Below are 23,195 nucleotides of genomic sequence, written 5' to 3'. Positions count from 1 at the left end.
CGCCGAGCTTCCCAATCCCAAGTCCGTTCTCCATGACTGACGCGGGCCCCGCGCAATCACGACTGTACGGGGTGGACGGCCGCCCCGCCTCCCGGACGACCCCGCCTCCCTTTCATTCTGAAAGAAAGAGCCTCGGCCCGGCCGTCCAATGAGAAGCGCCGGCGAGGACTGAGCTGGGCCGCCCGCCCCCGCCCCCACCCCGACGGTGCCGCCCCCCTCGGCTCCGGCCCCGCCCCGGAGGCGGGAGAGACACCGCCCGGGCTGACACAGGCCAATCGGAGCGCTCAGCCGGCCGGACTGACGGCCGCCGGCCCAATGCCCGGCACGGGGCGCGGGCCGGCCCCGCCCCTCCGCCTCCCTCCCGCGCCTCAGCTGGGGGCCCGAGCGCGGCCCGGGGCGAGTGCGGCGGCGGAGCGGGCGGCGGCGCGGCCTGGTGCGCGGGCCTGGGACGCCGCTCGGGGCCGTCGAGCCGCTCGCCGCAGGCCGCGCGTTGTCGGGGGCTGCCGCCAGGGCCCGCACGCCGGGGGTCCCATGGCCGCGGGGCCTGGGCGGGGCGGGGCGGCGGCCTGAGGGCGCGGCGGCGGCGGCGGCGGCGGCGGCGCGGGGCCATGTCCGGGGTGGTGCGGACGCTCAGCCGCTGCCTGCTGCCGGCCGAGGCGAGTGGGGCCCGCGAGCGCCGCGCGGGGGCCGGGGCCGGGGCGGGCGGCGGCGCGGCGGCCCGGGACGCGGAGCGCGAGGCGCGGAGGCGCAGCCGCGACATCGACGCGCTGCTGGCCCGGGAGCGGCGCGCCGTGCGGCGTCTGGTCAAGATCCTGCTGCTGGGCGCGGGCGAGAGCGGCAAGTCCACCTTCCTCAAGCAGATGCGCATCATCCACGGCCGCGAGTTCGACCAGAAGGCGCTGCTTGAGTTCCGGGACACCATCTTCGACAACATCCTCAAGGTGACGGCCCAGGGGGCAGGTCGGCCCGGCGCACGGGGTTAGCACCCGGGGGGGCAGGTCGGTCCGGTGCGCGGGGTTCGCACCCGGGGGGGCAGGTCGGCCTGCCGTACGGGGTTCGCACCCGGAGGTGGCGGCAGGTCGGTCCGGTGCACGGGGTTCGCACCCGGGGGTGGGCAGGTCGGCCCCGCGCAGGGGTCACACCCGGGGTGGGGCAGGCCCCGCCGACCCCTTGTCGGTCCCCCGCTTTGGCCTCTGCGCCCAGGTGGGGGGCCGGAGCCCCAGTGCCGATCCCGGGGCGCCCCGGCAACCCCACCCCGCTACCGATGCCTTGCCCTGGCGCCGGGCCCGGTGGGAAGGGCGGTGGTCGCCGGCTGTGGGGGCGGGGGACGCGGGGGGTCCCTGTCCTGCAGACATCCAGGGCCGCGCTGCGTGGAGGAGGCGCCTTTGGCCCCCCCGCTCCCCGGGTGGTACTTGGAGGAGGGCGTTGCGGGTGCCCCACAAGGAGGCGGGGGCTGGTAGGCTCCCCTGTTCTTGGGAAAGTTGGGAGATGCCGTGTGGGCCGCAGAGGAAGCTGGCCACCGCCCCTGTGTGTAGACCGGTGATTCCCACGCTTTCAGGCGGACCCAGAAGTGGGGAGAGCATAGCTGCTTACTCTTGCCCATGGGTGCACCCACTCCACCCTACTGAAGCAAGCCCCAGACACCCTGTGATTTCAGAGAGCCTTTTAGCGTGCATCTCCAAAAGAGAAGGACTCAATTGTAAAACTTCACCATTATACCAACAGCAGACCTAAAAATGAGTAGTAACTTGGTAACAGCATCAGATGCCATCCCTCCTTGTTCAGAGCCCCTTGGTTGCAGCATACTTGTGTTACTTGTTTGAATCAGAAGACAGTAGAATTTCAGTATGCCTCTGAAGTGTTAAGCTCCAGGTGCCTCTTCTCTGTCTTGCTCCCTTTTTTATTTCCAACGTACTTGTGGAAGAAATTGGTCCTGGAGAGTTCATAAGTTCTGGGTTCCAGTCCCCCTCTCCTGTGAGCCTGTGCAAAGGAACTCTGGAGAGAAATGATGACCGGAAAGTATGGTCTGTCATGCATCTAGACAGGGCCTTGGGGGTGGGCATGTCTGTCTGTCTGATCTTTACCCTCTCCTCACTCCCCTCACCACTTTTTCCCAAGCCCATTTTGGGAAGACCTAAATTACAGCTTGTCTCAAAGCAGAGGTGGGGAAAAATTCGTCATGAAACCCGCCTGGAGGCTGCTGATTTTATGGTGCCCAAGGGATTTCATTTGGGTAAAGGGCAGTGGAAACCGAGCAGGGACAGCTCTTTCACGTCCCCAAGGAAGCTCTGCTTGGGAGGTGCAGGTCCCTGGCCTCTGGGCTCCAGGCCTGCATCAGGAGTCTTGCACCAGGATCCCCACTTTGCGTGTTTGTTATTAAAATATTCATTTTAATAGAAATAACTCTTTTCAGATCATGGCTGGAATAAAAGAATTTGAATGATAAAACATCTCCTTTCACATCTTTCAAAAGGCTTTCTGGCCCAATTCTTAATAAACTTAAAAGGCTAGGTGCCCAGTTTAATTCACTGGGGATTGACTGTGTGTTTAGAAATTCCCCTCGTCTTCTGGGGTAAAGTGCATCTGATTGTCTTTCAGGGGCTGTTCTCTGACTTCTCTGCCAAGGAGCCTGATTCGATTTTTGCTGCTTTCCTGAATCTCAGAAACAGGCAGATATAAAAGTCTAGAGATTTAGCTGACTCGCCCAGTTTCTTTCAACTCAGGAGGCAGAGAAAATATTTGGAAACAGAATCATAAATCTAAATCTGTGTACTAAGTGAGTTGTAGAAGACCCAGTCTGAAGCTTTCCCCTTACTTATAAACATTGACTTTTATTGACTCCCTTATCAACGAGAAACAGTTTGTCACTATTCTATTTCCTTCCCAACTTTTTTACTAATGGTAGTGCCTTAAACTCACTTTATCTGTTGTAACCATTCCAAAAACTAGTTAGAAATTTATCTTTCAACTTAAACCCGAAAGTCCTTCCCTCCATTTTCCTTTTATTTCAGGAAGTTGCTTTGTAGTGAAGTGGCCTTAGTTGTGAATGTTTGGAGCTCGGTGGCAATAGGCAGAGCTCTGGAACTCACCGTGTGTTGTCCTGAGGTCCCTAGGCCGGCAGCCTGCCTTCTTTCCTGTTTTAGAGACGTCGGGAGCGTGTTTGTTGTGTTGAGAGCTTTTTTCATTGCAGCAGGTAAGCTCTGGGAGGATTGGAGCTATTCTGTCTTAGTGGAACCAGAGGTCCCCGTGACCGTGGGCTTTTGATCCCAGGTTCAGAGCGCTTCCTGCTTAATCACAGGTGGGCCTGAATTTGAACAGATGATTTCTTAGAACTTTGTTATCTCACACTACTTCTGCGGTTGATTAGATGAATCTACTAGTTGCTTTGACATCCAGCATGTATTCCCAGGAAGACTTCCTACTTCAGTCTTTTTATTTTTAAAATCTTTAGATGATACTCTCTCACTTCCTAAATGGGCTGTCATCAAAATGTGGTATTTTAGAAATTGTGTAATGCCTCTGGTGATAGTGTTTCTCGGTATCTGGGTGGGAAGGTTTAAAACCAGGTTGGCTTAATCTCTGGTGGTTCTGCCTCTGGATCTGCGTGCGATGTGTTAAATTTCAAGAGCCATATTTGATTACTGAATTTCACATCCAGTTAGCAGTGAATGAAATTTTAGCTGTTTGAAGGTTCTTCATTGCAGGGGCTGGACATTGTAATACTGTACGCACAATTGCTTTGGTATATCATTTAACAACACAACAGCACCTCAGCAACTCAATTCAACATTTTTAACCATATGCCCAAGGAATGGTGCCAGGTACTAGGGGAAAGGGGAAGGATGTTTAACGATGAATACGTTTTGCACGCCCCTACCTTCCAGGCACTCTGTCTAGTGGGGAAGACAGTTGCACAGGGAATTTTAGTATAAAGTATGCATACATGGCATGCTAAATGCCACCGTAGAGGAAGAGATGGTTCTGTGGGAAAGAGAGAAGACAGATTCTGCGGCAATGTCTCGACTTGTGTCGAGTTGGCCTTTGGAAGCACTGTTGGATTTCAGCAGGTGGAGATGACACAAGAGACCATCTCAGTGCTATTTGTTTGTCTTTCGGTTAAGATAGAAAATTCGAATCAGGGTAGTAGCTAGACTGAACTTCCTAGGCTGAAGCAGTGGTCAGGATATAGTGGCTTGCAGGAGACCTGTGGTCAGATTCCTTCTAGCTGAAAGCTTTGGACTTTCATATGCTTGCGATTATAAAGGGTCCCCTGAATCTCCTAACCCCCAAGAGTGGACCTGCAAGTGGTTCATGGACTGGAGAATATCTGAAATTGTGCCAGGTTTTCAGAAGTCTTCTAGACTGGTTTGCTATATCTCAGGTATTTTTTGCTGAGGCAGAAAAGACTTAGAAGAGTCTCCCACCGCCCAGCCTTCCTAAACTATTTGAGACTCCTGTCTGCAATAGCCTTTGTTTCTTGAGCTCGGAAGTGCCTCTGTGCTCTTTGCTGTAGTGGGTTGACGTGAGAGCAGAAGCACAGATCTGCTGGGGTCTGGGAGAGCAGTTGGGTTTTTATGGCTTATAGGCAAATTGCACTAAGGTAAGCCAGTTTCTTTTACACTTGAACACTTGAACACAGTTGGTCCTAGTATAGTGCCAAAAAAGCAAACGTCGTCTTCTATCAGCTAGCAAAGTCAAGAGAGCCCCTGGGCCATTGTTGGGCCCAGAGCCTTCAAGTTTGTATGTGCATCATTTTAACCAGACATCTTTCAGGTGCGCAGTATTTGGCCTTCAGTCCTTTTTCATGTAAGAACTGGAATACAGCTGGGCTCGATGCTAGATGGCTTCTACTGACAGCTCGTAATTATGTTCTGTTATTACATAGTTGAGAGTGGGGCCTTGGATAGTACCGGTTCTAAATGGAACTGAAGATTTAAACGTAGGGCTTATCTAGAGATGTAATTATAGGGTGAGCTTTGAACCAGAGAAGCACGTGTTGGGTAATGGGCCTGGGACTTGACTCGGACCACCTGAGGAGCTGTGCCGTCTTAAAGACAGGCTGGTTTATTTCATGCTGTAATGGTCACAGTTTGTTTTTATTTAAATAAAGGAAATGAAGTCCTCTTTGCATCCCCGTCAGGTGGGCCAGGACAAAGCAGCTGCTTAGCTTCGATTTATTTCCATTTTAGAGTGAGCAAAGTATGGGTAATGGTTCACCGTGTGACGGGTGAGTCCTCCTGAAGGTTTCTCATGTGAATAAGATCTCCGTCTCTCTCTGACTTCGGATAAATGAGCAGGTATAGCCAGATGCATTTGGTTTTACTAAAGAGAAAGCGTCATGTGCGTTCTGCATTAGGCAGAGAAGCTGGCGCTCCTGCCCTGCTTCAAAAGATTGAATCACTTTGAAACTTATGCTTTGGAAAAAGTACAGCATCCAGAGGATGGAAAAGGAGCAGGCGTTAATCTTGGGAGTGTTTCAGAGTAGAAAGAGCAGTACATTCGGTGGTCCAGGATGCCAAGCTGAGGTAAACGTCCCTGACCCCTGCCTTCATAAGGAGGTCATGACCAAGTAGGTGGCAGGTGTCCGAGCTGAGTGATGGAGCCCAGAGTCATGGCCCCAGCTCTGTCCAGTGGCCCTGCAATGTCAGAGCTGGGGCAGCAGTGGCCAAGCTTAGGGAGTGTCCTCTGGTGTTAGCCAGGGCCCCGGCCTTAGTTGCCCGGCAGCTGTTTAAACCCGGCTGGGCAGAGCACGGCCAGCCCAGGGGATGCTCCAACCCGGGAATCTGTCCCAGGTGGTGCTAATCCTGTGGAGTCCACCAGCAATCGTGCCCGGTATGGGCGCCACGGAGCATGGGTGGCAGTTTGGGGCAGTAAAGTGGAGGCTCCCCACTCTCGAAGGAAAGGCCAAACTGGGTGTCAAGGTTCGTGCCGCGTGTGCACTTAGGAGTAGAAGAGCTGCAGTCCTGTTTCATGGGCTCCTCTGCCTAGCTTGCTTCTCTGGAGAAGGAAATACAGGGGTGGTGGGGGCAGAGATGGGACATCACTGCAAGGTCCCTTGGGGGCAGGGAAGCCCTGGCGAAGCTCATGGAGGTCATCAAGACCAGCTGCCCGACTCGTGCCAAGATTCATCCAGCTGGTGTGGCGGTGCCCTGGGGCCCACAGGGCCCATGCTGGGAAACTTGGAGCAAAAAGTGAAATTATCAGCGTCGGTGGAGGTAAGCCTGTTCGTAGACACACAGAAGCACCTTGGGATGTGAATTGTGTTCCTTTTCAAGGTAAAATTTGATTCATCTTTGTACGTAAAACAGTGTTCCAAGCCAAAGGCTTGACATTTACTAAAGAAAGGAAAGGGAGTAATTAAAGTCTCATCGTACTTCTGGTTTTCATTATAGGTAATGGGAAGTAGCTACTTCAGATGTTTGTTTTTAGAGTTTTTACAACACCTACTAGCAGAAAATATGTCGGAGGATATGCTCTCTGAGGGTTATTAGTTGTTATTCCCCCTGATACTCAGCTCTGTAACTGCAGTTCTTCGCACACGTATGAAATGACCGATAAATATTTATATTTTTATAGTCACTAACGTGTTTTCTCAAGAAACAAAGTTCCATAATTTTAGTTTTAGAATGGGGACAGGAAACATTTTCCCCTTGGGCTATGATGACTTGATTAAACAGATGTAGATTGAAAACTGTTTGAAGTATGGAGTGGATGTCGAGAGGGAGAAGAAATTCCCAGAGAGGTTAGTTGGTCAGAAAACTGCTTATCTACCTTCTTTTTTTTTTTTTCTATTTTTTTTTATTAATTAACGGAAAAAAAGACATTAACCCAACATTTAGAAATCATACCATTCTACATATGCAATCAGTAATTCTTAACATCATCACATAGATGCATGATCATCGTTTCTTAGTACATTTGCATCGGTTTAGAAGAACTAGCAACACAACCGAAAAAGATATAGAATGTTAATATAGAGAAAAAAATAAAAGTAATAATAGTAAGAACAAAACAAAACAAAACAAAACAAAAACCTATAGCTCGGATGCAGCTTCATTCAGTGTTTTAACATGATTACTTTACAATTAGGTATTATTGTGCGGTCCATTTTTGAGTTTTTGTATCTAGTCCTGTTGCACAGTCTGTATCCCATCAGCTCCAATTACCCATTATCTTACCCTGTTTCTAACTCCTGCTGAACTCTGTTACCAATGACATATTCCAAGTTTATTCTCGAATGTCGATTCACATCATTGGGACCATACAGTATTTGTCCTTTAGTTTTTGGCTAGACTCACTCAGCATAATGTTCTCTAGGTCCATCCATGTTATTACATGCTTCATAAGTTTATCCTGTCTTAAAGCTGCATAATATTCCATCGTATGTATATACCACAGTTTGTTTAGCCACTCATCTGTTGATGGACATTTTGGCTGTTTCCATCTCTTTGCAATTGTAAATAACGCTGCTATAAACATTGGTGTGCAAATGTCCGTTTGAGTTTTTGCCCTTCATTCCTTTGAGTACAAATTTTTTTTTTTTTTTTTTTTTTACATGGGCAGGCACTGGGAATCGAACCCAGGTCCTCGGGCATGGCAGGCAAGCACTCTTACCTGCTGAACCACTGTGGCCTGCCCCTTATCTACCTTCTTATCAGTACATACTTGACTCAGCTATAAAGGAGTGGGGCACACAAAGCCCCAAGCCTAGCAGAACTTACTGGGTGAAGCAGGTGTTCCATTAAAAGTAATCACTTTGGGAAGCCAAGTCAGCAGATACTTATTACGTGTTTGTTTATGTGCTGGACATTGCAAAAGCTGCAAAGATGGAGACATATCTTCCCAGAAGGAATAAGGCCTTCTCTTTGTGTTGGGAGCTTTTGTTTTTGTTTTTAAAGCACCTTATCTGTTACCATCTCAGTAACCCTGTCGGGTGAGGTTGGGGGACAGGGTTACTCTTTCATTTCATTTCTTGAGCCTGTGTTTCCGGAGGGATTTCAGCTGTAATAATTCTCTTGTCCTCCCTACCTCCGGCCCCCTTCCTCCAGCCCTGGACAGGCCCTCTAGGTTCTCTCCTGGAACCGCCCTGCACGCAGGGAGCAGACCCTCTCTGTTTCCGTGCCACAAGCTGTAGGGACAAACCCGCCTGTATTTGTGTACCAGTGAGCAAACCTAATTGGCTGCAAATCCAAAACCTTACACTTCCATCTGGCTTTTATTATAAGAAAGTAAGTATTTTGATCCCCCATCTCTCTGACTCCTCCTTTGATTTCCAGGTTCATTCTAGACTTGGGAAGGAAAGAGGAAAAATGGAGACTGGTCAGGTACGAATTTGTCTCGGGTCACCTGATGGGCTAGAACTCCTTTTTAGTATCTAGGATCCATGTTGGTCTTTTTCTGTAATGAGTGGAAATAGCAAACTGATCATTATTTTACAAATAAAGGTGGTTTACCTGAAGGAAGCCATCCCCTTCTAGTTTCTGATGCAAAGCCGAGCTGGCCAAGAATGCTCACAAGATGCGTTAAAGTTTGATGGGACCTTGGGAAATCTCTCTCACAGGTGGCCTTTCGGCTCTATTGAGCAGCAGCTTTGTTGAGGTGCCCACTGTGCCTGCCCCTCACGTTGCTGATAGTGCTTCCTTGGTGTTGAGCTGCCCCAGGCTCCTCTGAAGCTCTCCGACCCACTTGGCTGTGTGTTCTCTGTGTACACACAATGTACACCCCCCTGATGAGAGCTTTTGGCCTCGGTGCTGCCGATGTGGGGTGAACATGACAGATGCCGTCCTTATCCCACAGGAGACCTGCCACTAGCCTCATGTTGTGCCTCTGGGCAGGGTAGAAGAAGAGACCGTCTGAGCAGATGCAGCCCTGCAGACAGGAGGCCTGGCAAGTGGACCTTCTTATAGCACCTGCTGGTGTTAGGCTGTCTGAACCTCACAGCTGAAAGAGGGATCCTGAGGGGCGGAAAGTTTCCAGCTCTGGTGACCTTCAAGGAGAGAAGTCTAGTGGAGAAAACCAGAGCAGGTAGAGCATCTCCTGACCTCAGCCCTACCCCTAGAAGTGGTTGAAAGAAGGAGAGTGGGCTGTGGCCATCCCGAACACTCTCATCCACGCCTGAATTGGAGAGAAAGTCCTGGGGAAAGCCGAGGTGCAAACACTCCAGAGCAGTGGGCCTCACAGAGGCAGGAAGTTTGCTAGCTTCCAGAGCCCTGTGCTTAACCAAAGCTCAGGAGATTGGAGATGTCAGCTTGAGGGTAGGACATTTATTAGGACTTCAGAAGAAAGCCCACCAGGCCTCAGCCAAATTTTCAGCTTTCTTCACCTCTGTTGCCTCTGACAGATTGAAAGCAACACCCATCTTTCAGACTCCAGCTGTTATCTAGGAGGACAGAGTGGTTCAAAATAAGGTAGAAATGATATCAAGGAAAATTGACCTCTAGTATTTTTGAGAAAGATAGGTTGGTAGAGAGCTAAGCATGAGAAAGCTGACAAGAAATGGCTCAGCAACTCTAAGTACTATATCAAGGAAAAAAAAGAAAGGAAAGATATCCTGCAAAGAGAGATAAAAAAAACCTAATCTGGGAAAAAGGGAAACTATGAAACTGTAGCCCTAGAGGGCTTTATATTGTATAAGAATAATATGCATAGAGATATAGTAAAATATAAAACAAGATTACATAAACAAGGGGAATTGTGAAGTTGATGAAATAAATTGAAAACCCAGACAATACCAGTATAGAGCTAAATAAGTCAAAAAGAGGAAGGAACTCAGCAGACACCACTCAATAGTTAATTAGTCATAATGTGGAAGGAAAATGTCTAATGACTCAACTTTGATTCTCCCAAAGGTACTGAGCTGGGAACTCAAGAGAAAACTGGACTGCTTTAGACATTTGCATTTAAAGTGTGTATACCTAAAATTCAATGTCCAAAGGAGTCGTGTTATTTTCCCCTCTCTCTGCGAAAGGAAATGCAGGTGTATTTGCCAGTTCTTAGGCCGCTTTGTCCTCTGATCTCTCTGGTTGTGAGCTCCTTGGGGGCAGGGAGCGGTCTCTGAGGGCCGGGGGCTATAAATGGACTTTGGTCTTTTTAGCCATCTTTGCTGTTGTCTGTTAGCCACTCTCCGTGCCTTGTTACGGTGGAAAGGCCATTGGGATGTGGGTATATTCACTGAAGACCGATGTAGCTGAGCAGAGGTGCAGTGACTTGGAGCTCTGTACCCCAGAGAAACATGTTCTGAATCCTGGCCCATCCCTGTGGGTGCGAGGCTTGTAAACAGGACCCTTGGATGGGGTGACTTCGTTAAGCTGTGGTCCGGTTGACTCCGATGGGTCTTAATGCTGTGGCTGGACCCTTCTGGAGAAGGCCGCATACACAAAGACTTGGGGAGCAGCCAGAAGCTGGGAGTCAGCAGGACCTGGAGGAGGGAGGAGAAGACACTGCCATGTGCGTCATCATGTGACGGGAAAGCCAAGGACTGAGGGCGGCCGGCCACCAGCCCAGAATGCTGGTACTGGGGAGAAAGCATCGCCTTGCTGACACCTCACTGAGGGCTCCCCTAGCCTCAAGACTGTGAGTCAATAAGTTCCTGTTGTTTAAGCCAACTCATTGCATGGTATTTGTTTTAGCAGCTGGGAAATTGAACAAGAGAGAAGATTTTCCTTTGGCCACCTACTAACCTGGCCTCCTCAAGAGCAGGAATATTTCCTTCCTTCCCTGGACTATTCCTCCCTTCCTTTTTTCCTTCCCTGGCATTTAACATGGTACCCGGCCCATAGAGAAGAGGCGGCCTTGGCATAGGCACCCACGGGTTTGGCCAGCAGCTCTTTGGCCTTCCGCCCAATTGCTCCTTGGTACCACATGGCAGCATCGCCTGCTGTCCACCCTTCTCATCGGTAGCCTGTCTGATCTTCGCAGCAGCTTCCCAGTAGCTGCAGAGAGGCAAGTCAGGGTTGTTTTTCAGAGGGAGAGCCGAAGGGGTCTGCTCCGCTCTGCCCAGTAGAAAACTGTTGCCAGGGATTGTGGTGAGGCTCGGGTGGGCTGCTTTATGTGGACCTGCCTTTTTAGAAGGTAGGGGGCTTCTGCTGAAGTGGGGTAACATTTCTAGCTCTAGTTTATAGTTTGTCCTGTTCCATGAGGGAGTAGCAGATCCACAGAACAAGTGTAAAATTGTTAAGAGTGAACATGACCACTAATGGATCTCATGTGGAAGCAGTGCAAAACATGGGGGAAAAACATACGCATTCCAAAATAGTCCGTGAACTATAATCCCGATTTTTTTGTGAAAATGTATGTAACCATACCTAGAAAAATATTGGAAGAGAAATAAAATATCAGTGGTATTTATTTCTTTGGGCTTATCTTTTTAAATATATTTTCTACAGTAAATATTTTATACTGCCTTGGTAGTAAGTGGCTTTGTGGTAGGAATCCTTAGGAATATAATTTAACTATTCAGTACCGATTGTCTAAAGCGTTGTTTTCCTGTGTTAATTCCTCTGTAGATATGGAGAAGTTTTTATTTTGAACTGTAGGTGTTTTAATTTAATTTATGGCTTGCATCTTCTTTAGAGTTTTTGTGATTTTAAGTATTTTTAGAATGTGTAAGTATTTGGCGTGGAGACCACAGCATCTTCAGCATTTTTTTTTAATTGGAAACTTGTCTTAATTCTTGATAACTTAGGAGTTTAGGAGTTGCTCTCTTTCCTGTTCTCTAGTACAAATAAAACTCTCAGACAGTGTAGGATCCGCTTTTCTAGCCTTTCATTAAGTTTTTTTGTTTGTTTGTTTGTTTTTTAAACTTTTTTTATTAATTAAAAAAAATTAACAAACAAAACATTAAGATATCATTCCGGGAGAAGATGGCGGCTTAGTAAGACACACGGGTCTTAGTTCCTCCTCCAGAACAGCTACTACAGAAACGATTCAGAACAGCTCCCGGAGCCACGACAGAGATCAAGAAGGCAGCGTACCCCATTCTGGAATGGCTGACTGGCTGGGAGAACCCACTCTGGTGAGATCGCCGAGGGGCGTGGGCTTCCCCGGGCCGGGGCGGCAGGCGGCCGGAGTCCCTCCCTCCCTCCTTCCCGGGCTGGCTGGGAGAATTGGACAGGCGGTCCCCTCAAGCCACGGCGCCTGGCGCGTCTCCCCCACGCGTGGCCCCCCGGACCAGCTAGGAGAATTGGATCGGAGATCCCCAAGCCGCGGAGAACAGTGACTGGGGTCCCTTCCAAACACGTGGCTTCCCGGTCCGGCTGGGAACGGTGGATAGACACTTCCCCAAGTCGCGGCGGCTGGCGCTCCCCCGCCACACTTGGCGCCTGGGCCGGCTGGGAAATTTGGACAGGCGTTTCCCCAAGCCGCGGAGGCCAGCGACCCTCCCCGCGCGCGGATCCCTGGGCCGGCTGGGAGATTCGGATTGGCACTCCCCCAAGCCGCTTCAGCTGGCAACCCCCCCCCCCCCCCAGCGAGAGTTTTCCAAAGTTAAAGGGGCCACAGCATCTTTTACTGGTGGGACCCGCAGACAGATGAGTGCCACAAGCACCACCTACTGGGCAGAATAAGAAAAACAGAGCCCAGAGATTTCACAGAAAAATCTTTCAACCTGCGGGGTCTTACACCCAGGGAAATCTGATTAAATGCTCAGACGCCAGCAGAAAATAACGGATCCCGCTCAGAAAATTGAAAATATGGCCCAGTCAAAGGAACAAACCAATAGTTCAAATGAGATACAGGAGCTGAGACAACTAATGCTGAATATACGAACAGAAATGGAAAACCTCTTCAAAAACCAAATCGATAAATTGAGGGAGGACATAAAGAAGACATGGGCTGAACAAAAAGAAGAAATAGAAAAACTGAAAAAACAAATCACAGAAATTATGGGAGTGAAGGACAAAGTAGAAAACTGGAAAAAACAATGGATACCTACAATAGTAGATTTAAAGAGACAGAAGCTAGAATTAGTGAATTGGAGGATGGAACATCTGAATTCCAGAAAGAAACAGAAACTATAGGGAAAAGAATGGAAAAATTTGAACAGGGGATCGGGGACTGAGTGACAATATGAAGCGCACAAATATACGTGTTGTGGGTGTCCCAGAAGGAGAAGAGAAGGGAAAAGGAGGAGAAAAACTAATGGAAGAAATTATCACTGAAAATTTCCCAACTCTTATGAAAGACCTAAAATTACAGATCCAAGAAGTGCAGTGCACCCCAAAGAGAATAGATACAAATAGGCGTTCTCCAAGACACTAGTAAGAATGTCAGAGCTCAAAGAGAAACAGAGGATCTTGAAAGCAGCAAGAGAAAAACAATCCATCACATACAAGGAAACCCAATAAGACTATGTGATTTCTCAGCAGAAACCATGGAAGCTAGAAGACAGTGGGATGATATATTTAAATTACTAAAAGAGAAAAACTGCCAACCAAGAATTCTATATCCAGCAAAATTGTCCTTCAAAAATGAGGGAGCAATGAAAACATTTTCGGACAAAAAGTCACTGAGAGAATTTGTGACCAAGAGACCAGCTCTGCAAGAAATACTAAAAGGAGCACTAGAGTCAGATATGAAAAGACAGAAGAGAGAGGTATGGAGAAGAGTGTAGAAAGAAGGAAAATCAGATATGATATATATAATATAAAAGGCAAAATGTTAGAGGAAAATATTATCCAAACAGTAATAACACTAAATGTTAATGGACTGAATTCCCCAATCAAAAGACATAGACTGGCAGAATGGATTAAAAAACAGGATCCTTCTCTATATGCTGTCTACAGGAAACACATCTTAGACCCAAAGATAAACATAGGTTGAAAGTGAAAGGTTGGGAAAAGATATTTCATGCAAATAACAACCAGAAAAGAGCAGGAGTACCTATACTAATATCCAACAAATTAGACCTCAAATGTAAAACAGTTAAAAGAGACAAAGAAGGACACTATCTACTAATAAAAGGAACAATTAAACAAGAAGACATAACAATCATAAATATTTACGCACCGAACCACAATGCTCCAAAATACGTGAGGAATACACTGCAAACACTGAAAAGGGAAATAGACACATATACCATAATAGTTGGAGACTTCAATTCACCACTCTCATCAATGGACAGAACATCTAAACAGAAGATCAATAAAGAAATAGAGAATCTGAATATTACTATAAATGAGCTAGACTTAACAGACATTTATAGGACATTACATCCCACAACAGCAGGATACACCTTTTTCTCAAGTGCTCATGGATCATTCTCAAAGATAGACCATATGCTAGGTCACAAAGCAAGTCTTAACAAATTTAAACAGATTGAAATCATACACAACACTTTCTTGGATCATAAAGGAATGAAGTTGGAAATCAATAATAGACGGACTGCCAGAAAATTCACAAATGCATGGAGGCTCAACAACACACTCTTAAACAACGAGTGGGACAAGGAAGAAATTGCAAGAGAAATTAGTAAATACCTTGAGGCGAATGAAAACGAAAACACAACATATCAAAACCTATGGGACGCAGCAAAGGCAGTGCTAAGAGGGAAATTTATTGCCCTAAATGCCTATATCAGAAAAGAAGAAAAGGCAAAAATGCAGGAATTAACTGTCCACTTGGAAGAACTGGAGAAAGAACAGCAAAGTAACGCCAAAGCAAGCAAGAGGAAAGAAATAATAAAGATTAGAGCAGAAATAAATGAAATTGAAAACAGTTGAGAAAATCAATAAGACCAGAAGTTGGTTCTATGAGAAAATCAATAAGATTGATGGGCCCTTAGCAAGATTGACAAAACGAAGAAGAGAGAGGATGCAAATAAATAAGATCAGAAATGGAAGAGGAGACATAACCACTGACCTCACAGAAATAAAGGAGGTAATAACAGGATACTATGAACAACTTTATGCTAATCAATACAACAATTTAGATGAAATGGACGGTTTCCTGGAAAGACATGAACAACCAACTTTGACTCAAGAAGAAATGGGTGACCTCAACAAACCAATCACAAGTAAAGAAATTGAATTAGTCATTCAAAAGCTTCCTAAAAAGAAAAGTCCAGGACCAGATGGCTTCACATGTGAATTTTAGCAAACATTCCAGAAAGAATTAGTACCAACTCTCCTCAAACTCTTCAAAAAAATTGAAGTGGAGGGAAAGCTACCTAATTCATTCTATGAAGCCAACATCACCCTCATACCAAAACCAGGCAAAGATATTACAAAAAAAGAAAACTACAGGCTAATCTCTCTAATGAATATAGATGCAAAAATCCTCAACAAAATTCTAGCAAATCGAATCCAACAACACATTAAAAGAATTATACATCATGACCAAGTAGGATTCATCCCAGGTATGCAAGGATGGTTCAACATAAGAAAATCAATTAATGTAATACACCATATCAACAAATCAAAGCAGAAAAATCACATGATCATCTCAATTGATGCAGAGAAGGCATTTGACAAGATTCAGCATCCTTTCCTGTTGAAAACACTTCAAAAGATAGGAATACAAGGGAACTTCCTTAAAATGATAGAGGGAATATATGAAAAAATCACAGCTAATATCATCCTCAATGGGGAAAAATTGAAAACTTTCCCCCTAAGATCAGGAACAAGACAAGGATGTCCATTATCACCACTATTATTCAACATTGTGTTGGAGGTTCTAGCCAGAGCAATTAGACAAGAAAAGGAATTACAAGGCATCAAAATTGGAAAGGAAGAAGTAAAACTATCACTGTTTGCAGATGATATGATACTATACGTCGAAAACCCAGAAAAATCCACAACAAAACTACTAGAGCTAACAAATGAGTACAGCAAAGTAGCAGGTTACAAGATCAACATTCAAAAATCGGTAGCGTTTCTATACACTAGCAATGAACAAGCTGAGGGGGAAATCAAGAAACGAATCCCATTTACAATTGCAACTAAAAGAATAAAATACCTAGGAATAAATTTAACTAAAGAAAAAAAAACCTATATAAAGAAAACTACAAAAAACTGTTAAAAGAAATCGCAGAAGACCTAAATAGATGGCAGGACATACCGTGTTCATGGATTGGAAGACTAAATATAGTTAAGATGTCAATCCTACCTAAATTGATTTACAGATTCAACGCAATACCAATCAAAATCCCAACAACTTACTTTTCAGAAATAGAAAAACCAATAAGCAAATTTATCTGGAAGGGCAGGGTGCCCCGAATTGCTAAAAGTATCTTGAGGAAAAAAAACGAAGCTGGCGGTCTCACGCGGCTGGACTTTAAGGCATATTATGAAGCCACAGTGGTCAAAACAGCATGGTATTGGCATAAAGATAGATATATCGACCAATGAAATCGGATAGAGTGCTCAGATATAGACCCTCATCTATGGACATTTGATCTTTGACAAGGCAGTCAAACCAACTCACCTGGGACAGAACAGTCTCTTCAATAAATGGTGCCTAGAGAACTGGATATCCAATATGCAAAAGAATGAAAGAAGACCCGTATCTCACATCTATACAAAAGTTAACTCAAAATGGATCAAAGATCTAAACATTAGGTCTAAGACCATAAAACAGTTAGAGGAAAATGTAGGGAGATATCTTATGAAACTTACAATTGGAGGCGGTTTTATGGACCTTAAACCTAAAGTAAGACACTGAAGAAAGAAATAAATAAATGGGAGCTCCTCAAAATTAAACACTTTTGTGCATCAAAGAACTTCATCAAGAAAGTAGAAAGACAGCCTACACAATAGGAGACAGTATTTGGAAATGACATATCAGATAAAGGTCTAGTATCCAGAATTTATAAAGAGATTGTTCAACTCAACAACAAAAAGACAGCCAACCCAATTACAAAATGGGAAAAAGACTTGAACAGACACCTCTCAGAAGAGGAAATACAAATGGCCAAAAGGCACATGAAGAGATGCTCAGTGTCCCTGGCCATTAGAGAAATGCAAATCAAAACCACAATGAGATATCATCTCACACCCACCAGAATGGCCATTATCAACAAAACAGAAAATGACAAGTGCTGGAGAGAATGCGGAGAAAGAGGCACACTTATCCACTGTTGGTGGGAATGTCAAATGGTGCAACCACTGTGGAAGGCAGTTTGGCGGTTCCTCAAAAAACTGAATATAGAATTGCCATACGACCCAGCAATACCATTGCTAGGTATCTACTCAGAGGACTTAAGGGCAAAGACACAAACGGACATTTGCACACCAATGTTTATAGCAGCATTATTTACAATTTCAAAGAGATGGAAACAGCCAAAATGTCCATCAACAGACGAGTGGCTAAACAAACTGTGGTATATACATACGATGGAATATTATGCAGCTTTAAGACAGAATAAACTTATGAAGCATGTAATAACATGGATGGACCTAGAGAACATTATGCTGAGTGAGTCTAGCCAAAAACTAAAGGACAAATACTGTATGGTCCCACTGATGTGAACCGACATTCGAGAAGAAACTTGGAATATGTCATTGGTAACAGAGACCAGCAGGAGTTAGAAACAGGGTAAGATAATGGGTAATTGGAGCTGAAGGGATACAGACTGTGCAACAGGACTAGATACAAAAACTCAAAAATGGACAGCACAATAATACCTAATTGTAAAGTAATCATGTTAAAACACTGAATGAAACTGCATCTGAGCTATAGGTTTTTTTTGTTTGTTTGTTTGTGTCTTTTTTTTTTACTATTATTATTTTTATTTTTTCTCTATATTAACATTCTATATCTTTTTCTGTTGTTTTGCTAGTTCTTTTCCTAAATTGATGCAAATGTACTGAGAAATGATGATCATGCATCTATGTGATGATGTTAAGAATTACGGATTGCATATGTAGAATGAAATGATTTCTAAATGTTGTGTTAATTTCTTTTTTCTTTAATTAATAAAAAAATGCTTATAAAAAAGGATATCATTCCATTCTACATATGCAATCACTAATTCTTAATATCATCGCATAGTTGCATAGTCATCATTTCTTAGTACATTTGCATCGATTTAGAAAAAGAAATAAAAATACAACAGAAAAAGAAATAAAATGATAATAGAGAAAGAAAAGACTGTACATACCATACCCCTTACCCCTTGCTTTCATTTACCACTAGCATTTCAAACTGAATTTATTTTAACATTTGTTCCCCCTATTATTCATTTTTATTCCATATGTTCTACTCTTCTGTTGATATGATAGCTAAAAGGAGCATCAGACATAAGGTTTTCACATTCACAGAGTCTCACTGTGAAAGTTATGTCATTGTTCAATCATCATCAAGAAACATGGCTACTGGAACACAGCACTACATTTTCAGGCAATTCCCTCCAGCCTATCCACTACATCTTGACTAACAAGGTGGTATATATTTAAATTTGTAAGAATAACCTCCAGGATGACCTCTCGACTCTGTTTGGAATCTCTCAGCCACTGACACTTTGTCTCATTTTACTCTTCCCCCTTTTGGTCGAGAAGTTTCTGTCAATCCCTTGTTGTTAATTCTCAGCTCATTCTAGGGTTTTTCTCAGTCGCTTGATGCTGAGTCTCAGCTCATTCCAGGATCTCTGTCCCACGTTGCCAGGAAGGTCCACACCCCTGGGAGCCATGTCCCACGCAGAGAGGGGAAGGGTGGGGAGACTGCTCGTCATGTTGGCTGGAGAGAGAGGCCATATCTGAGCAACAAAAGAGGCTTTCCTGGGGGTGACTCCTAGGGCTAAATTTTAACTAGACTTAACCTATCCTTTGTGGGGTTAAGTTTCACGTGAACAAACCTCAAGCCTGGGGGCTCAGCCTATAGCTTTGGTTGTCCACACTGCTTGTGAGAATATCAAGAATTCAACTTGGGGAAGTTAAATTTCTCCCCACTCTCACCATTCCCCGAAGGGGGCTTGTAAATACTTTTCCAGTCACTGATCAAATCATTCTGTTTCCCTGGAATTTTGAGTAACTCTGTGACACCTAAGACCCAGAAATGGAGCGCTGCAGCTCTGAAAGTTAGCGTAGCTATATACAGTAACAATTAAAGTAACCGAAAAAGAGATCAGGCCTCCGTTAGAGATAAAAATCAAGCCAATCTGGTTGGATATAAGGTAAATTAGAATATAGGATAAAAGATGATAGTGTATATACTGTAGACCTTCACCTACCATATGAAACCAAAGGCGGAGAGGTTTATTATGTATACAAGCCTAAAGTTTTTGTAATACACAATCTAAATCAACCTGTCTGGATAACTCATTTAAACAACCCAAACTCCTAAAGTCCAGAATGGGAATGAGGCCTCAGAATTCTGTACAGCTTCGTGCAGTACTAGGATGCCTCTCAGACTACGGTGGGCTGATAACTAAAAAGTCTTGGTAGAATCTCCTGAGGGTCTGAAGAAAAAAAAATGGAACTATTAAACTTTCCCATCTGGGAAACTCCAGGCACCCTCTCAACCAGTGGGGACCCACAAGAAAATAGGCCAAGCCCTTGATTTTGAGCCTTTCTCTTATTAAACTTATTTCTGTAGTGGAGAAGCTTAGACTGCCTATAACAAGGCCTAGGAGTTGCCTCCAGGAAGCCTCCTTTGTTCTTTGTTGCTTGGATGCCGCCAATCTCTCTCTCTCTCTCTCTCTCTCTCTCTCTCACCTTTCATTAAGTTTTTAAAAATAATAACATTCTTGAAAATGTATTGGGGGTAGGGTAAATGTTTTAAATGTAGGCTTTTTTGAGGTAGATTAAATCTTGAATTAAGCCTCCTAAAAACCTTTTTCCAGTGTTTTCAGTTGGTTAGTGATATAATATATATGTATATTTATTTCCTTTTGCTATGTTTTTATAATTAATACTCAGATATTTTATATAAAGGAAGTGATCCAAGAAGAAATCATTTGTACTTGATAGATACAGTCACAGGTAGCTGCCTATTAGGATGTAGGTGTGTTGGGAACCAGGGAAAGGTCCTCCCCTACACAGGCATTCTTGTTGCAATCTAGAGCCAGTAAAGGATGCCAGCTATAATACAATAATCCACGGATGTTCCGGAGATAGTAATCACTTAAAAGAAAAAAAATAAAGTATAACTGCTAGAAAGAAAGGGACAAAAATAACTTTATGAGTAGAAAATCTAAGATGTCAGCCAAAAAGTTACTGGAATTAAAAAATTTTGGGAAGGGGCTAGGTTCAAAATAGAAGGATGTATTGGGTCTGTGCGTGCGTGTGTGTGTGTATGTGTGTGTGTGTGTGTGTGCGCGCACGCGCGCGCACGTTTTCCTGTAATAAAAAAATAGCCCATTTAAAAAAGCAACAAAAAGGACGAAATACCTGGGACTAAACCATAAGTTTATGTAAGACCTTGCTTATGAAAGCCATAAAACTTTACTGAAGGGCATAAAACGACCAGGAGAAATGAACTGTGCGTGGGATTTCATGATATCATGGAGATGCCAGTCTTCCACGGAATAGTTTGAGTTGAACACAATGCCAGTCAAACTCCAGTTTGTTTTTTGATCTTGACAGATGACTCTAAGGTTCATGTAAAGAATAAATGCATGATAATAGCTAGTAAAATTCTGGAAAAGAGTGATGCATTTGGAGCCCCGACCATGAGAAACTAGCACATACTGTAGCTTTGGCCATCAGACCAGAGTAGGACCAGCTCAGGAATAGAGGGGGTCAGTGAGCTGGAACTGGCTGCAGCAGGCCTGGGTCCCCCTGGGACCTTCGAGCATCACAGGGGCACCTTTCAGAACGGTGGGGAACACTGGTGGCTGAGGAGGTGGCACTAGGAAACTGGCGGATGGTTTGGGAAAAAATAGAGTAACTTTCCAGTACAACAGTAAATTCCATATGGATTTAAAGGTAAAAGTGTTAAAGCACAGACCGTAAAATAATAGAAGAGGGTGTAAATGAGTACGTTTATTATTTCGGTATAAGAAGGCCTTTAAAAATATGACACTGAAGACAGAAATGATAGAGAGAGGGGAGACTGGATTTTTTGACTAACAGTTTTTTAAAATTCCACTTGGCAAAAGAGCTTGAGGTTGGGCTGTTAAGAGCTGAGTGAGAAATTGTGTTTACATGGCAAAAGGTTGACGTTCTCCATTTCCTCATCCTTGTTGTCTGCTGATAGACTCCTGAGTCCGTGTGCGGCAGTGCCCTGCAGGCTCTTGGGTGCACCTGCCTCCTTGCTGTGTCCTCTCGGTCCCCTCGCCAGCTCAGACCAACTCGCAGAGCCAAGCTCTCACGTCCCTCGGGTCCACTCCTCTCCCGGCCGTTCCACTAAGCAGCGCCACCGCCCACCTAGCTATTCATTCTGACAGTCTCATCTTTGCTCTTTTTCTCCCTCCCCCTTTGAATCCATGAGGAAGTCCCCGCAGAGCCTTAGTCCTCTCCTCCCTGGCGCCTGCTGACACCTCGCTGCAGCCCCAGGCCCCTTTGTCCTCTGCCTGCTTGTGCCGCAGCCTCCAGAGTGGGCCCTGGTGGCAAACAGTGTGGGGTTTCTCTCGCAGTCACTTTAGGTGCTTTAAATTGTGGCATCAGTGTTAGGATGCCTATGGAAAAACAAAACTTTCACCCAACCACTAAAGTTATTTTAATACCTAATTATTTTTACTCTGCTTTCTTTTTTCAATTGAGGTAAAATTCACACAACATGCAATTAACCCTTTTAAAGTGTACTGTTGAGTGGCATTTATTAGATTCACAATGTTGGGCGATCATCAACTCAGTCTAGTTCCACATTTCCTCACCCTGAAAGGAAACCCTGTTCCGTTCATCAGTCAGTCACTCACTCCTCCAGCCCCCGCAACCGCTCCTCTGTTTTCTGTCTTCGTGAATGTACCTGCTCTGGATGTTTCACATAAATGCAGTCATACAATGTTCGTCCTTTTGTGTCTGACTTCTTTCGTTTAGCATAATGTTTTCAAGGTTAATCCACGTTGTAGCATATATCAGAAATTCATTCCTTCTTATGGCTGAGTAATATTCCATTGTGTAGCTATACCAGCATTGTGAATCTGCTAAATGCAGCATCATCAGTTGGTGGCCACTCTGCTTTTTTTAAACTGCTTTGTTGAGATTAATTTACTTAACAAAGTTTGCTTTTTAAAGTGTACAAGTCAAGCGGTTTTTAATATATTTACAGAGTTGTACAGTTATCATAGTCCAGTTTTAGAGCATTTTATCATCCCTGAAGAAACCTTGTACCCAATTGAGCATTCACTCCCTGCCCCCACTGCTCTCTGTTCTAGGACCCTTGATATGGATGGAATCCTACACGGTTTGTCTTCGCGGCTGACTTCCACGTAGCGTGATGGCTCTAGGGGTCATCCATGTTGTAGCGTGTATCAGTACTTCATCTGTTTTCATTGCCAAGAGAAATTCCGTTGTATGGACATACCGTTTTGTTTGTTCATTTATCTCTTGGCGGACACTTGGGTTGTTCCCCTTTGTTTCCGTTACGAGCAAGGCTGCTGTGACCATTGGGTTGTTCCCCTGTTTCCGTTACGAGCAAGGCTGCTGTGACCATTGGGTTGTTCCCCTGTTTCCGTTACGAGCAAGGCTGCTGTGACCATTGGGTTGTCTCCCTGTTTCCGTTACGAGCAAGGCTGCTGTGACCATTGGGTTGTCTCCCTGTTTCCGTTACGAGCAAGGCTGCTGTGACCATTGGGTTGTCTCCCCTGTTTCCGTTACGAGCAAGGCTGCTGTGACCATTGGGTTGTCCCCCTGTTTCCGTTAGGAGCAAGGCTGCTGTGACCATTGGGTTGTCTCCCTGTTTCCGTTACGAGCAAGGCTGCTGTGACCATTGGGTTGTTCCCCTGTTTCCGTTACGAGCAAGGCTGCTGTGACCATTGGGTTGTTCCCCTGTTTCCGTTACGAGCAAGGCTGCTGTGACCATTGGGTTGTTCCCCTGTTTCCGTTACGAGCAAGGCTGCTGTGGCCATTGGGTTGTTCCCCTGTTTCCGTTACGAGCAAGGCTGCTGTGACCATTGGGTTGTTCCTGTTTCCGTTACGAGCAAGGCTGCTGTGACCATTGGGTTGTTCCCCTGTTTCCGTTACGAGCAAGGCTGCTGTGACCATTGGGTTGTTCCCCTGTTTCCGTTACGAGCAAGGCTGCTGTGACCATTGGGTTGTCCCCCTGTTTCCGTTACGAGCAAGGCTGCTGTGGCCATTGGGTTGTTCCCCTGTTTCCGTTAC

The 23,195-nt window shown here is 45.2% G+C and overlaps 1 protein-coding gene across 1 annotated transcript in view; it reads left to right on the top strand.

Moving 5' to 3' along the window:
- The first annotated feature begins 608 nt into the window (after positions 1-608).
- The window catches only part of GNA12 (G protein subunit alpha 12), a 116,754-nt gene continuing 94,167 nt past the window's right edge, over positions 609-23,195 (top strand). Inside the window, exon 1 of the mRNA XM_077140473.1 lies at positions 609-941. Coding sequence (XP_076996588.1) covers positions 609-941 — 333 coding nt within the window. The remainder of the gene's footprint in view (positions 942-23,195) is intronic.

Source organism: Tamandua tetradactyla, chromosome 23 (assembly GCF_023851605.1).
Source record: "Tamandua tetradactyla isolate mTamTet1 chromosome 23, mTamTet1.pri, whole genome shotgun sequence".
NCBI lineage: Eukaryota > Metazoa > Chordata > Mammalia > Pilosa > Myrmecophagidae > Tamandua > Tamandua tetradactyla.
This window is presented reverse-complemented; position numbering and strand designations above follow the sequence as displayed.